At 40.0% G+C, this 12,325-nt stretch overlaps 2 protein-coding genes across 4 annotated transcripts in view; both read left to right on the forward strand.

The window, feature by feature from the left end:
• Positions 1-437: 437 nt before the first annotated feature.
• On the forward strand, positions 438-7,034 carry unc45b (unc-45 myosin chaperone B). 2 transcript variants are annotated; one of them, XM_072433260.1, is made up of 19 exons: positions 438-651; positions 1,125-1,286; positions 1,369-1,405; positions 1,492-1,667; positions 1,742-1,831; positions 2,158-2,325; positions 2,424-2,589; positions 2,678-2,848; positions 2,929-3,100; positions 3,186-3,486; positions 3,807-3,901; positions 3,984-4,125; positions 4,219-4,487; positions 4,571-4,637; positions 5,225-5,338; positions 5,415-5,530; positions 5,692-5,809; positions 5,897-6,052; positions 6,508-7,034. In XM_072433260.1, the coding sequence occupies exons 2-19, from the start codon at positions 1,125-1,127 to the stop codon at positions 6,778-6,780; spliced, it is 2,793 nt and encodes a 930-aa protein (XP_072289361.1). In that variant the 5' UTR covers positions 438-651; the 3' UTR covers positions 6,781-7,034. The 2 variants fall into 2 exon arrangements, with proteins under 2 accessions (XP_072289361.1, XP_072289362.1); XM_072433261.1 differs by lacking the exon at positions 438-651 and adding an exon at positions 879-905.
• A 1,484-nt stretch (positions 7,035-8,518) lies between these two features.
• The window catches only part of pip5k1bb (phosphatidylinositol-4-phosphate 5-kinase, type I, beta b), a 29,033-nt gene continuing 25,226 nt past the window's right edge, over positions 8,519-12,325 (forward strand). The window contains exon 1 of one of the 2 annotated variants that reach the window (XM_072433815.1): positions 8,519-8,580. The gene's annotated coding sequence lies outside the window, so the exon portion shown is untranslated. Of the gene's footprint in view, positions 8,606-12,325 lie in introns of both variants that reach the window. The other variant, XM_072433814.1, reaches the window with a different exon arrangement.

Raw genomic sequence — 12,325 nt, forward strand, 5'->3', positions numbered from 1 at the left:
GGCCACATGACCACAGAGCCAGTAGTATTGGTACAGTGCACTGAGTGAACAATTTAATTGAACGTCTCAGATATGTTGTCAATGCCAAACCCCAGGTTAATCAGCCTCCAATCGCCAATAGTTTGGGCCATTCTCTTTCCAGAAGCTACGAGCTTTCTCTGGGGTCCTCCAGCTGTCAGACCCCCATCACACTCACACTCCCCCCACATGTCAGTCTGGCATCAGGCATTTGCTAGTGTGTTCTCAGCTGTCTGTGCCCTAAATAGAACTTATCAGGGGTAGTCCATCCCCTGGGGGTGTAAGCCCCAGAATTATATTCTCTTAACATGAATGCATTACTTTAGAGTAAAGCTGACAAGCCTAATTGGAGGAAAGATTTGTCATAAAATGTAGCGTTTAATTAATCATATTAATTTTTTTCTTTTTCTTATGTACCAGTAACATCTCAGTCTTTGACATGAACCCCTGATGGTCACAGCCGCTCCATCATGGTCTGGTCCCACCTCATTCAGATTCTCTATAAATAAACAGAAGAGTTGGAGGTTACAAAGAGCAAGAAGACGTTTGAAGCAGTAGATCCTGGCCACAAGAGAAAGACTTGTATACAGAAGAAGCATTGAAGAGGACCACATACTCAACAAAAAACTAAAGGTACACAGTCTGGGTATTATTTTTTTTTTCCTGAGATTTAACACAATGTATAGATTAAGAAAACAAGAGGAAATTGTTGTATCTTCAGTAGAAAAGGACATTTGTTTAGTGGGGAAGTTGCATTAGTTGTGGAGATTAGGTGCGAGAGCGTGCCCAAATAAGGTCTGAGGGGAGGCCATTTAAAGTTAGAGATAACACGTGGATAGTCATTTGCTCCAGAACATTCAGACCAGTAGGACTCAGATTAGAGGAAGGTAAGACTAATTTAGTAAATAATGTTTTAATGTTGTAAATTAACAGATGAAACATATTGTTAATTAGACCCTTCTTGTAATGTTTGTGATTACTTACTTATCTTGAAGTGAATTTGGAAATCCTCCTTTTTGAGGCCTGCTTATATTGTAGACTCCTCATCAAAGAAACATGTTTGTACTAATTATTACCAGATAATTCACAGTACTGTGGGTTTTCAGATGGGTGACCCGGTTCAGTTGAAAGATGAAGGTAATAAATTCTTCCAGGCTGGAGATGTTGACAAAGCCATTGAGTCCTACACAAAAGCCATCAAGGAGTGCAAAGACAAAAAGATGTTGGCTGTTATTTACAGAAACCGATCTGCATGCTACTTGAAGAAGGTCAGCGAATACACAATTTGCGATTGCTACAGAAAGTTGAATGGGACATAAAAATATTTAAACTCTTTATTTTTTGTAACAGGAAAATTATTCTAGTGCAGCAACAGATGCAACAAAAGGTACAATATCACAGCTGCGGACAAAAATGGTCAACGAATAATCAAGAATATTGTAATTAACCAAGCTTCATTGTATTTTTTTCAAGCCATTGACGTTGATGCAGCCGATATAAAGGCCTTGTACCGACGATGCCAGGCTCTGGAAAAATTGGGCAAATCGGATTTGGCGTTTAAAGATGTGCAGAGATGTGCGACTATTGAACCCAAAAACAAAACATTCCTGGAAACTCTGCGGAGGCTAGGAGCAGATATCCAGGCGAAGGTTTGTAGAGTTATTTGAGTATTATTTTTCATTGTTGATGAGGGAATGTGACTTATCACAATTTTATTTTGCAGCTCAAGACATCATTTTCCACTGATTCAAGAGTGAAAAACATGTTTGATATTCTTCTTGATGAGGAAATGGAAACAGACAAAAAAGAAAAAGTGAGTATTTTATATGCACTTTTGATATATATATATATATAACAATCAAAGAGTTAATTTGAAATAAATAAATAAAGAAAAAATAGATAAAGGCAATAAAAAACAAACAAAAACAAAATACAGAGCCTTATATTTTTATCTTTGCAAAGAGTCGGTGTAATCCCTCATAGAAGCGGTTTAAATACGCTGTTTTAGTGCCGTACAAATTCAATCCCTCCTTCATCAAACCCTCTCCTCATTACATTTTCAATACCTGTCAAAGAGAACAACAATTACATGTAGTTGTATTGGAAATATACATTGATGTTTGTCTCTGTTTTCTGTAGGCAGCCAATAACCTGATAGTGCTGTCTCGGGAAGACGCAGGAGCAGAGAGGATCTTCGAGAATAATGGTGTCCCACTGCTGCTTAACATGATAGAGACCGGAAAACAGGAGATGATCCTGGCAGCGGTCCGCACACTGTCGGGAATGTGCACGGGACACAAGGCCAGGGTGAGAACACAAACATACATCGAAATAAAGACGACTCAACATAACAGGCATGATAGTTCAGTAGTAATTTAAATGGAGTATGTTTTTGTCCTGTACAGGCTATGGCCATTGTTCACATTGTCAGTGTTGAGAAGTTGTGCAGCATCATGGCTGTCGACAACGAGGAGCTCTCTAGGGCTACCTGTAATTTATTACAGTGTGTCTACGATTCTCTGACTGGAGAAGACAAACGAGAGTATGGGAAAGAAGAAGCCTTGGTTTTAGGTAAGAATACATGTACAACATAGAATGGATCACAAATAATATCTACTCTCTAATTAACTGAGCTTATATGTGTGCGTGTGTGTTTTAGATGCATCAAAGCTGTTGAAGACTATCCTGATGTCCTTGTTGGAAATGGTTGCGAGCAGTAAGGTGTCTGGTCACGGCAGAGATCAGGCGCTGAATCTCCTCAGCAAAAATGTCCCTCGCAAAACAAAGAAGGAACGAGACCACAGCAGAACACTCTTCACTATTGACCATGGTGAGTTATACTGTAATAACGAACCTGTATTTGAATCACTTCACCTGTGCTGCTTCATACTAATTCAAATTGTTATCCAGGTTTGAAAAAGATCCTTAAGGTGTGTGGTCAAATCCCAGATCTCCCAAACCAGCTTCCCATGACAGAAAACACACAGCTGATCGCCAGTATACTTTTAAACAAACTCTACGACGATCTCCAGTGTGACCCAGAGAGAACCAACTACAAGGAAATTTGTGACGATTATATCAAGTGAGTCGACTGTAAAACAATTGACTACACACAGTCAATAGAAAACACTGCAGCTCTTACAATATCTTTCTGTTGTCTTTCATAGAGCTAAAATTGATCCCAATGACATGGACAAAACCATCCACGCCATCAACGTGATCTCAGGCCTGCTGCAGGGTCCTTTTGACGTGGGCAACGGCCTGGTGGGACGGCAGGGCATTATGGAGATGATGGTGGCTCTGTGTGGGTCGGACCGCGACGTGGACCAGATGGTGGCGGTGGAGGCTCTCATTCATGCCTCGTCAAAGATGAGCCGCGCCGGCTTCATCATCACCAACGGCGTGTCCCTGCTCAAAGACATCTACAAGAAAACTAAAAATGAGAAGATTAAGATCCGTGCGCTTGTGGTGAGTGGATAGAGAACAGTAACACACAAATATGCATCATCATTTATTATTTTTTTCATTATTAATATTTTTTTTTGCATGTTATAGTTTTATACCCCCACAAGACATAATATCATACATGCACACATTTAAGAATTGGCCGCGGGGAACTAATTTTTGATGTAAAGTTCAGTGCTTGGTCCATACTCAACCACCCCTTAGACAACAGTACATAAATTAATTAAATTATTATACCAAATACACGTCATAACACTTTGCTTGCTCTGCAGTTAAGGGATTTGACCTCTCCTATTTGACATGTGTTTCATTTTGAATGTTAGGGTCTCTGTAAACTGGGATCAGCTGGAGGCGACGACTACGCACTGAGACAGTTTGCTGAAGGCTCCACTGAAAAGTTGGCCAAGCAGTGTAGGAAGTAAGAAACCCTTATTGACAACACAAAATATGTCCTCTGATCTATTGTAAACATTGACTCTGTGTTTTCTCTTGTGTAAAAGGTGGTTGTGTAATCCCCAGCTTGACACCAAAACAAGAAAATGGGCCATTGAAGGTCTTGCCTATCTGACAAATGATGCAGATGTAAAGGACGACTTTGTTGAGGATGAACTTTCACTGAAAGCCATGTTTGAACTGGCCAAGGTACAGAGAGAGACACGATATATTGCAGACCTTCACGCACGACAAGTTGTAAGCGTTTCTTTACTAATATCTCTTTTCTTTATCTTTGTCCAGTCACAAGATAAAACTATTTTGTATTCAGTCGCTGCCACCTTGGTTAATTGCGCAAACGCCTATGACAAGAAAGACATCCTCCCCGAGCTGGTTCAACTCGCTAAGTTCTCTAAGCAACATGTGCCGGAGCAACACCCGAAAGACAAGAAGGATTTTGTGGAGAAGAGAGTAAAGAGGCTGCTGAAGGCCGGCATCACGTCCGCCCTCTCTGTCATGGTGAAAGCTGACAACTCCATTCTTACCGATCAGACCAAAGAGATGATGGCGAGGTAAGCGATCTCGCATAGAAAACAATGTATCGGCATGTTACGTACCACAGTAGGAAGACTTACCATGTGTTTCCTGTGTGTAGGGTTTTCTTGGCTTTATCCGAGGACCCTATAGATCGTGGTACCATTGTTGCCCACGGTGGTGGAAAGGTAAGATAACATTTGCCCTTTGCACATAATCAAAAACCCTGTCATCTTATCTACTGAATAAATATCATTGCTTAATAAGTGCATACGACAGATTTTCATATTTTTCTAATTATTGCTTTGATTGATTGTTTTGTGACATAGTCGCTTGGGTAAATATTCATCATAGTTTCACATCAGTCAAAGGCAGTTTGTGAAGGAAAGTTGAAAAATAAAAGATGACAGGAATAAAAGATGAATCCCTCTGTCTACATCATCAATAAGCGACATTTGATAGAAAATGCTGAGACGATTTAAACACAACTGACACATTTTTATCACAATAATTTAACAAAATAACAATATCAGTAAATATTATGTGTCAAATCTTAACTATTGTGTTATGCAAATGGATTTTGGCCCTTGTTTACAATATCTGCTGCCCATGTTCAACGTTATAAACTTTACCAAAATTGTCAAATGGGAAAAGCTGAGTAAAATCTTCAATCAAATCAAGTTCCCCACATTTAAGTAAAATGTGTAGTCTTCTCTGTCACGTGCTTTGAAATGAGAAGGCTTCTATTATTGAAATATGGCTTCTCTCCATTCAGGCTTTAATCCCGCTGGCTCTGGAGGGGACAGAAGCTGGAAAGGTGAAGGCCGGTCACGTCATTGCCAGAATTGCAGCCATTTCAAACCCAGAAATTGCATTCCCCGGAGAAAGGGTATGAGCACTCAGTATCTTTGTGGTTAGTAAACATGTCCCTTTGATGCACTTTCTCTTTGTGCCTCTTGTGACAGGTGTATGAAATTGTCCGTCCCTTAGTCAACCTATTGAGTACAGACAAAGAAGGAGTGCAGAACTTTGACGCGCTCAGAGGCCTCACTAACTTGGCTGGTTTCAGTGAGAAGCTAAGGTAACACAGGAGCAGTCCATATTCAGTGCAATGTTTTTAAGAATATCCCACTTCAGATAAACGTATCTTTGTCGAGAGCGTCCTAAACCATATTCGTCTTGTTACGTTATTAGAGCTGGGTTAAAATTTGCACACATGTTTATGTATGTTTCTTTTTGCAGAGTAAAGATTGTGAAGGAAAAAGCTCTGCCAGAAATTGAGAACTACATGTTTGAGGAGAATGAGAGGATCCAACAAGCTGCCTGTGAATGCATGTGCAACCTTGTGTCGTGCAAAGAGGTGCACACAAAACATCCAAAGTTGTTCCCCGTCGGACACAAAATACGACGCTTATTGACCGTATGTTTTTATTTTTTTGTACAATAGGTTCAAGATCGTTATTTGCAGGATGGTAATGATAAACTGAAGCTGTTGGTGCTGCTCTGTGGAGAGGAGGAGGAAAAACTTCAAATCGCTGCGTCCGGCGCTCTGGCCATGCTCACTGCGGCGCAGAAGAAGCTCTGCAAGAAAATGACACTTGTGGTGAGTGCATAAGGGTTTATTCTCATCATCCGGATCAGCTAATATTTTCTTTATGTTGGAATGCTTTCTTAATGAGCCCAGGACCAAATGACTTGTATGTCAGGAGTGAATGAACAAAAATCAATACCATGAAGTTTTGGGAGTGTTAAAGAACTGCAAATTTAACTACACCTGTTTACAAATATCACCTAACCCTTGTTTTAAAGATTACAATGCACTTTTTACTTTTATTTATTCAAGAAAATATTTTGGATCGTCAAATTTTGTATCTTATGTCAACATTTTGATCATTTGTTAATTAATCAGGAATATGTTCCATTTTGAGATCCAAGGTTTATCTCTCAAACTGTACCATTTAACACATACTTGGCTATAGCGGCATATACCATTCTTTTATTTAAACTGTTTAGGATGTTCTGCAAAATGAATCCCGGTTGTGAATGTCTTTCCCACAGACGACTCAGTGGCTTGAGATCCTGCAGCGTCTTTGCCTGAACACACACCCCGACATCCAGCACCGCGGCATCGTCATCGTCTACAACATGCTCAACTCGGACGACATGGAGCTGAGCAAGAAGCTGATGGAGAGTGAGCTGCTGGAGATTCTGTCAGTGGTGGGTAAAGCCGAGGACAACCCCAGACGCCAGGGGGCCATAAACGCGGCACGGGAATGTCTGATCACATCTATGGACCTGGGCCTCATCAAACCGTTCGCCGATGGCTCCTAAGATGTCCCCTGCTGTCAAAGCTCCAAGCATCAAGCCCATAGAGACACTTTAAAGCTTTTTATACACTCAAGATATTTATTGAACCATTTTCTCCCAAGCGTGAAGTAGATGTTTGCAATGATTACACAGTGTTCTTTTTTTGTTGAAAGAAATAATATGTGTATGTTTGGGGTTAAGTTAAATCTGGAGTTACTTTTTGAAGACTCACTTTTGTATTGTTATGCTTTTTGATTAATAAAATGTTATATGATTGATGTTTGATCCGTGTTTTGGTTTAGCTTTAAAACCCACGTTGACTTTAATGCTTCAATACAACATTTTGAATATTAGCTCACTGCTCTACCTGAAAGACTGTCCATACTTGCATTTTGTAATCGGCTAATCATGAATATTATTTGAATTTCTGTCTTTGTTTGAATAATAATTCCAAAACATCATTTTTATTTATATAAATCCCAGAAAAGAAGGGCACAGACTGCATCCTGCACCATTTTTGACTCAAATTAGTCTGTTAATTAAGTTTGATAAAATTCAGAAAATTCTATGCTAGTAGGACATTTTAAACGTTGTTCTTATTGATTTTCCTGGTTCGACATTGCTCATGTATTTGATTTTACACAGTATTTCTCATTGAACCATTTTCTCCCAAGGGTGAAGTTGATGTTTGCAATGATTAAATGGTGTTCTTTTTTTGTAGAAAAAAATAATATGTTTGAAATTAAGTTAAATCAGGAGTTACTTTTTGAAGACTCATGCTTTAAAACCGACACTGACATTCAATTCAACACGTTGCATTTTAGCTCACTGCTCTACCTGAAATACTGTCCATAATTGCATTTTGCAATAGGCTAATCATGAATAATATTTGAATTCCTGCCTTTTGTTTGATTCATCTGTATAAATCCCAGAAAAGAAGGGCACAGACTGCATCATGCACCATTTTTGACTCAAATGAACCTGTTAATTAAGTTTGATCAGATTGCTTTTCCTGGTTTGACATTGCAGGCTCATGTATTTGATTTTATGCAGTATTTTTCATTGAACCATTTTCTCCTAAGGGTGAAGTAGATGTTTGCAATGATTAAATAGTGTTGTTTTTTTGTTGTTGAAAGAAATAATATGTGTATGTTTGAAATTAAGTTAAATCAGGAGTTACTTTTTGAAGACTCATGCTTTAAAACCCACACTGACATTCATGCTTCAATTCAACCTGTGAAACACCTGAAATACTGTCCATAATTGCATTTTGTAACAGGCTAATCATGAATAAAATTTGAATTCCTGCCTTTTGTTTGATTCATCTGTATAAATCCCAGAAAAGAAGGGCACAGACTGCATCATGCACCATTTTTGACTCAAATGAACCTGTTAATTAAGTTTGATCAAATTCCTTTTTGCAGAACACACCTAAAATCCTAGCAGGACATTCCAGACCTTGTTCTTATTGCTTTCCCCTGCCTCAACATTGCAGTATTTGATTTTTAAGCAGTATTTCTCACGCATCCCTTGGTGCCAGTGGCCAGCACCGTGCAGGCTTTTTTACGCAGTCCTGCAGGGGGCATGTCGGAGTTATTTATCCCGCTTCCCTCCTCATTATAGCGGAGCACAGAGATGGCCCTACGTCAGGACGCGGGGCTGGGACAGAGCACAGGGCTTTTCCTCCCGCTGTGGACCTCTTCTCAGTGATATTCAGGACTGCGTATGTTCCACTCAGAGTCTGCGCTGGTGCCGCCGCCGCTGCCGCCGCCGCTGTGGGAACGACGCAGCGACGCAAGGTTTCTTCAAAGACTGCAGCACAACGTGAGTCTACAGGGGGAATACAGCTGTGAGTTCCCCCCCCTCTTCTTCTCCACACGATATTTATGGATTCTGACAGATTTGAGCTCTCAACTTCAGTGTTAATACGTGTTCATTATTATGGATCACTTCCCGCGGGCAGGGGACAGATGTTGTTTTATTCTGACAGCAGTTATGATGGACGTCATATTTCCAAAACATCAGGCCAAAAATCAATACGTTTTTTCCCCACCACACATGCCGTTTTGCACGTTGATTTGCTTGCCACTGATGAGGAAGTTGTAAATGTTGTGAAAATGGTAAGTTAATGATCAGCATTGTGTGTGTGTGTGTGACGCAGGGAGCGCAACTGTCAGCTGAAGTTATGACCTTTGGCTCCTCAGAGGTGTTAATACATGTTCGGTTGTGTTTTTGTTTGGTTGTTAAAACTCTGAGAAGTCTGGGGGCGACCGACCCAAATATATCAAGTGTGACCCTGTTGTAATCAGTGTGGAGCAGTGTCCCTTGGCTTCAAGATTGTCCCCATTATCACCGCACTTTGCAGTCAAGTGCTACATTTCTCTTCTTGACACCAGTGACAGTCAAGCTCTCTGTGATAAGCTACAATGTGCAATACATGTATGAACAAAGTTGTTTTGAATGTACCGGTGTCATTCAAGTCAAGGCGATACATCAAAACTTACAGACCCAGAAACACATCAGAATGAGTCAATTAGTCATTTTAAAATCATGCATAACAAGGCCTGATTATTGTTTTTAATGTTTTATGTCTAAAATATACATAAGATAGGTTTTGATTTTTATTATTATTATTGTTATTTTGTTTTTTACTTTGTGAACAGTTAAGGTAATTTTTTTCTGGTGGGGCTCTGCCACATGCTGGTCTCCATGGAGATGTTATTACTTTTCCTGAAATGTTTGCATGGCATTAAATCTTATCTATTAAACTAGAGCTATTATGTTTATCTTGGGAATCATGCATTCTCACTGTGAGCGGGTTCGCCCCTCCACAGATCTGACCTGTAACTTGCCCTGCTGGTGTCACCTGCTCGTCTTCATTGTGATGGATAAGTTTAATGCCATACTGTGGAGCATTCCTGGCAAATCAATAACATCTCCCTGTCGACAAACAAGTGGCGCCCTCATCGCCCGAAAAGTTATGTAGTTCACCTTCAAGTTGTCATGACTTGTATCGTATCCATAGAGACAGTGATGCTAGACTGTGACCTTGGCTTATGAATATAACTACTCATACACATCACTTTTATATCCAACTTTGTGTTGGTTTTATGGTTGACAATTGATCCGTTTACCAAAATGGCTAATTACAGAACTGGAGCCGGTCTGATCATGTGATCGCTGGAGCTGGTCCTTATTTGACTGAGAGGAAGTGATTGTGGCTGAAAGAGTTTTAAAGGGAAAACGAGTCATGCAACTCCAGAGCTCTTCAGTGGAACAGCAGCCTCTGCAGTGCAGCCTCTGTCTGCTGCAGCTTCACTGTCGCTGAGAGCTGTTGTATTATGTCATATTTCAGTCTGTGTATCAACACTTACCTGTCATTACAGGCGTTTTCAACAGGACAGTCAGGACTTCTTTAATCAAGAGGTTTTGTTTTGTATTGTTTTGTTTGCATTTTCCTCATGGATATTTGTTTCTCGGGTCACCATTGGCGCCACAGTGTCTAATTTGCATACTGTCACTGGTTTGACATAGATTTCATGCTAAATTTCCTTTCTGATGTATCCAGGCTTGGGAATGGTACAAAAGGCACACTTTATGTAGAGTTTTATGGATTTAAATTAAACTGTATAACTCAGAGCATGCAGGGATTCACTGAAAATAGGTCCCACATTAGACACCCTCTTCCTTCACCTCGCTTTTGAATTGTTTATGCATTTTCAAACTTTTTATTCATCAAAATATGCAGTGATTTTGGAGTCCGTTTGCGAGATAGTCGTTCGTTCCTGGCGTGGGACTGTGTTGTGTTTTGATCTGAGATAACTCTTGTATTTTTATATTATAACCTTTGGCTTGTGCGCCTCAGTGGTAACATAACAGAGTGCGAGTGGATCCCGTCTGAGATAATTCCAAAATAACCGACACATGAGGCTCATTTTAGTTACATAAGTCATTGCCTCCAACAGGAGTTCTCAGCCCTCTCTCATTCCTGATAATGGCCAAACAGACAATGTGCCTTCTGTCCACACACAGGGGCGCGGCCTGGCAACGTGTCCAGTTACATTCAAGACGTTGTGATAGAAAATACCTCTCCCCACACCACCACCTTGTACGGCACTGCTCTGGGACGATGCTCTGTCAGTGCTGTCAGTTGTAAAATGCTTTGTCACAACCACAAGCGCTAACAACCTGTTCATTTGTTGATCAATGCTTTTTCCCCCTTTAGTGTGAGTTAACGAGGGCATCCCAACATTACAATAGAACTTTCTCATTTAGAAATGGGCAGTATATTGACATTTAAATAATAATGTGAATGTTGTTATAGATATGCACTATGGAATATATGTATAGTAAAAAATGCCACAAAAAAGAGCTAATTATGTTGTAAACTTGAAAAAAGGTGATATTCCTGCATTCATTTTACTGACATTTCACAAGAGTCTGATAATTAACACGTTTCTGTTGGATTAGATTCTGCTGCTGAATATCCAGACATTCATCGTTGTCAATATCGCCCACCAATTATCTCACATGTAATACACGGTGAACAAAAAGCTTGAAAGGACATTTCTTTTCCAAATGTCCAGTTCAGATTATGTCAGCTGACCTTGAGGTGAAGGGATATTCATCAAATCAAAATCAACTCAAAATATCCTCCACCTTTAATACATAATTTAAAGACTTATGTGCTAATCCGAATCGTAGAATTGTGTGTTTTGCCGAGATTGCATTTATTCATTTTTCCACAGTGTTCGTGCTTTCTCCACACTGGGTCAGGTGCATTTGGTATAATAAACAGTAAAACAGATTGTGTTGCTAAATAGGCTTTTCTTGTCTTGTTGTGTCAATGGGTAGTGTGACCCACTTCCTCCATTGACCACGTTTAGGCCTGTTTGGCCCTTGTCTTGATGGTTTGTGCCTCTGCTATAGGCACAGGCTGCACTGCTCTCTATTTGTGCTATCATGGCTTTTATTGTACTCATTGAATGGGCTGGCTGTCCTCATGTCAGCAGATATAGTACTGCTGATAACCACTGCATCTGACTGCAAACCTTATGAGCCGTGTCTTTTACTACTGCCCAGTGCCATGCTTACCTCAGCACACCAGCACATTACACCTTTTATTATTTCTGTGCGTGAAAAACACATTCAAATGCAGTATTCAGAGCATGGGCTCCTTATGTGACAACATTATGTAACTCTCACTGAAAGTCTCAACAATGTTAATGTCACCTCAATTGTAAACAAACTACAAACACATGGTTCATTGACTTGCCCATTATCAGAGATCTTAATGACTTTCACAGTTTCCTCAGCAGAGTAAAGGACAAAAGTGCCCAAAGGAAGTACAAGGTCGGCTACAATAGAGCTCTTCTTGGTATTGGTTTATTGGAACAGACTAAACTAAATAAATGACCTGAGAAGTGCCAGAATAGCCCACATTAATCAACAGTAATTGTCGCATTTGGTTTTGTTATATCACGTTAAGCTGAATTAGCTTGGTTCTGAGTAATTTATTACAAGTTTAATTTCTGTCACATGAATACAAATTTGGAGGTCTGGATTCAGT

This window comes from Eucyclogobius newberryi, unplaced genomic scaffold, assembly GCF_026437365.1.
Source record: "Eucyclogobius newberryi isolate DKJ021-1_F unplaced genomic scaffold, fEucNew1.0.hap1 SCAF_6, whole genome shotgun sequence".
NCBI classification, from domain to species: Eukaryota; Metazoa; Chordata; class Actinopteri; order Gobiiformes; family Gobiidae; genus Eucyclogobius; species Eucyclogobius newberryi.

Bases quoted from the DNA above. Each gene is read 5' to 3' on its own strand.
- unc45b (XM_072433260.1), top strand. From the start codon at position 1,125: ATGGGTGACCCGGTTCAGTTGAAAGATGAAGGTAATAAATTCTTCCAG. The intron at 1,287-1,368 runs GTCAGCGAATAC...TTTTTGTAACAG, and splicing joins CTGCATGCTACTTGAAGAAG to GAAAATTATTCTAGTGCAGC. The intron at 3,101-3,185 runs GTGAGTCGACTG...TGTCTTTCATAG, and splicing joins ATTTGTGACGATTATATCAA to AGCTAAAATTGATCCCAATG.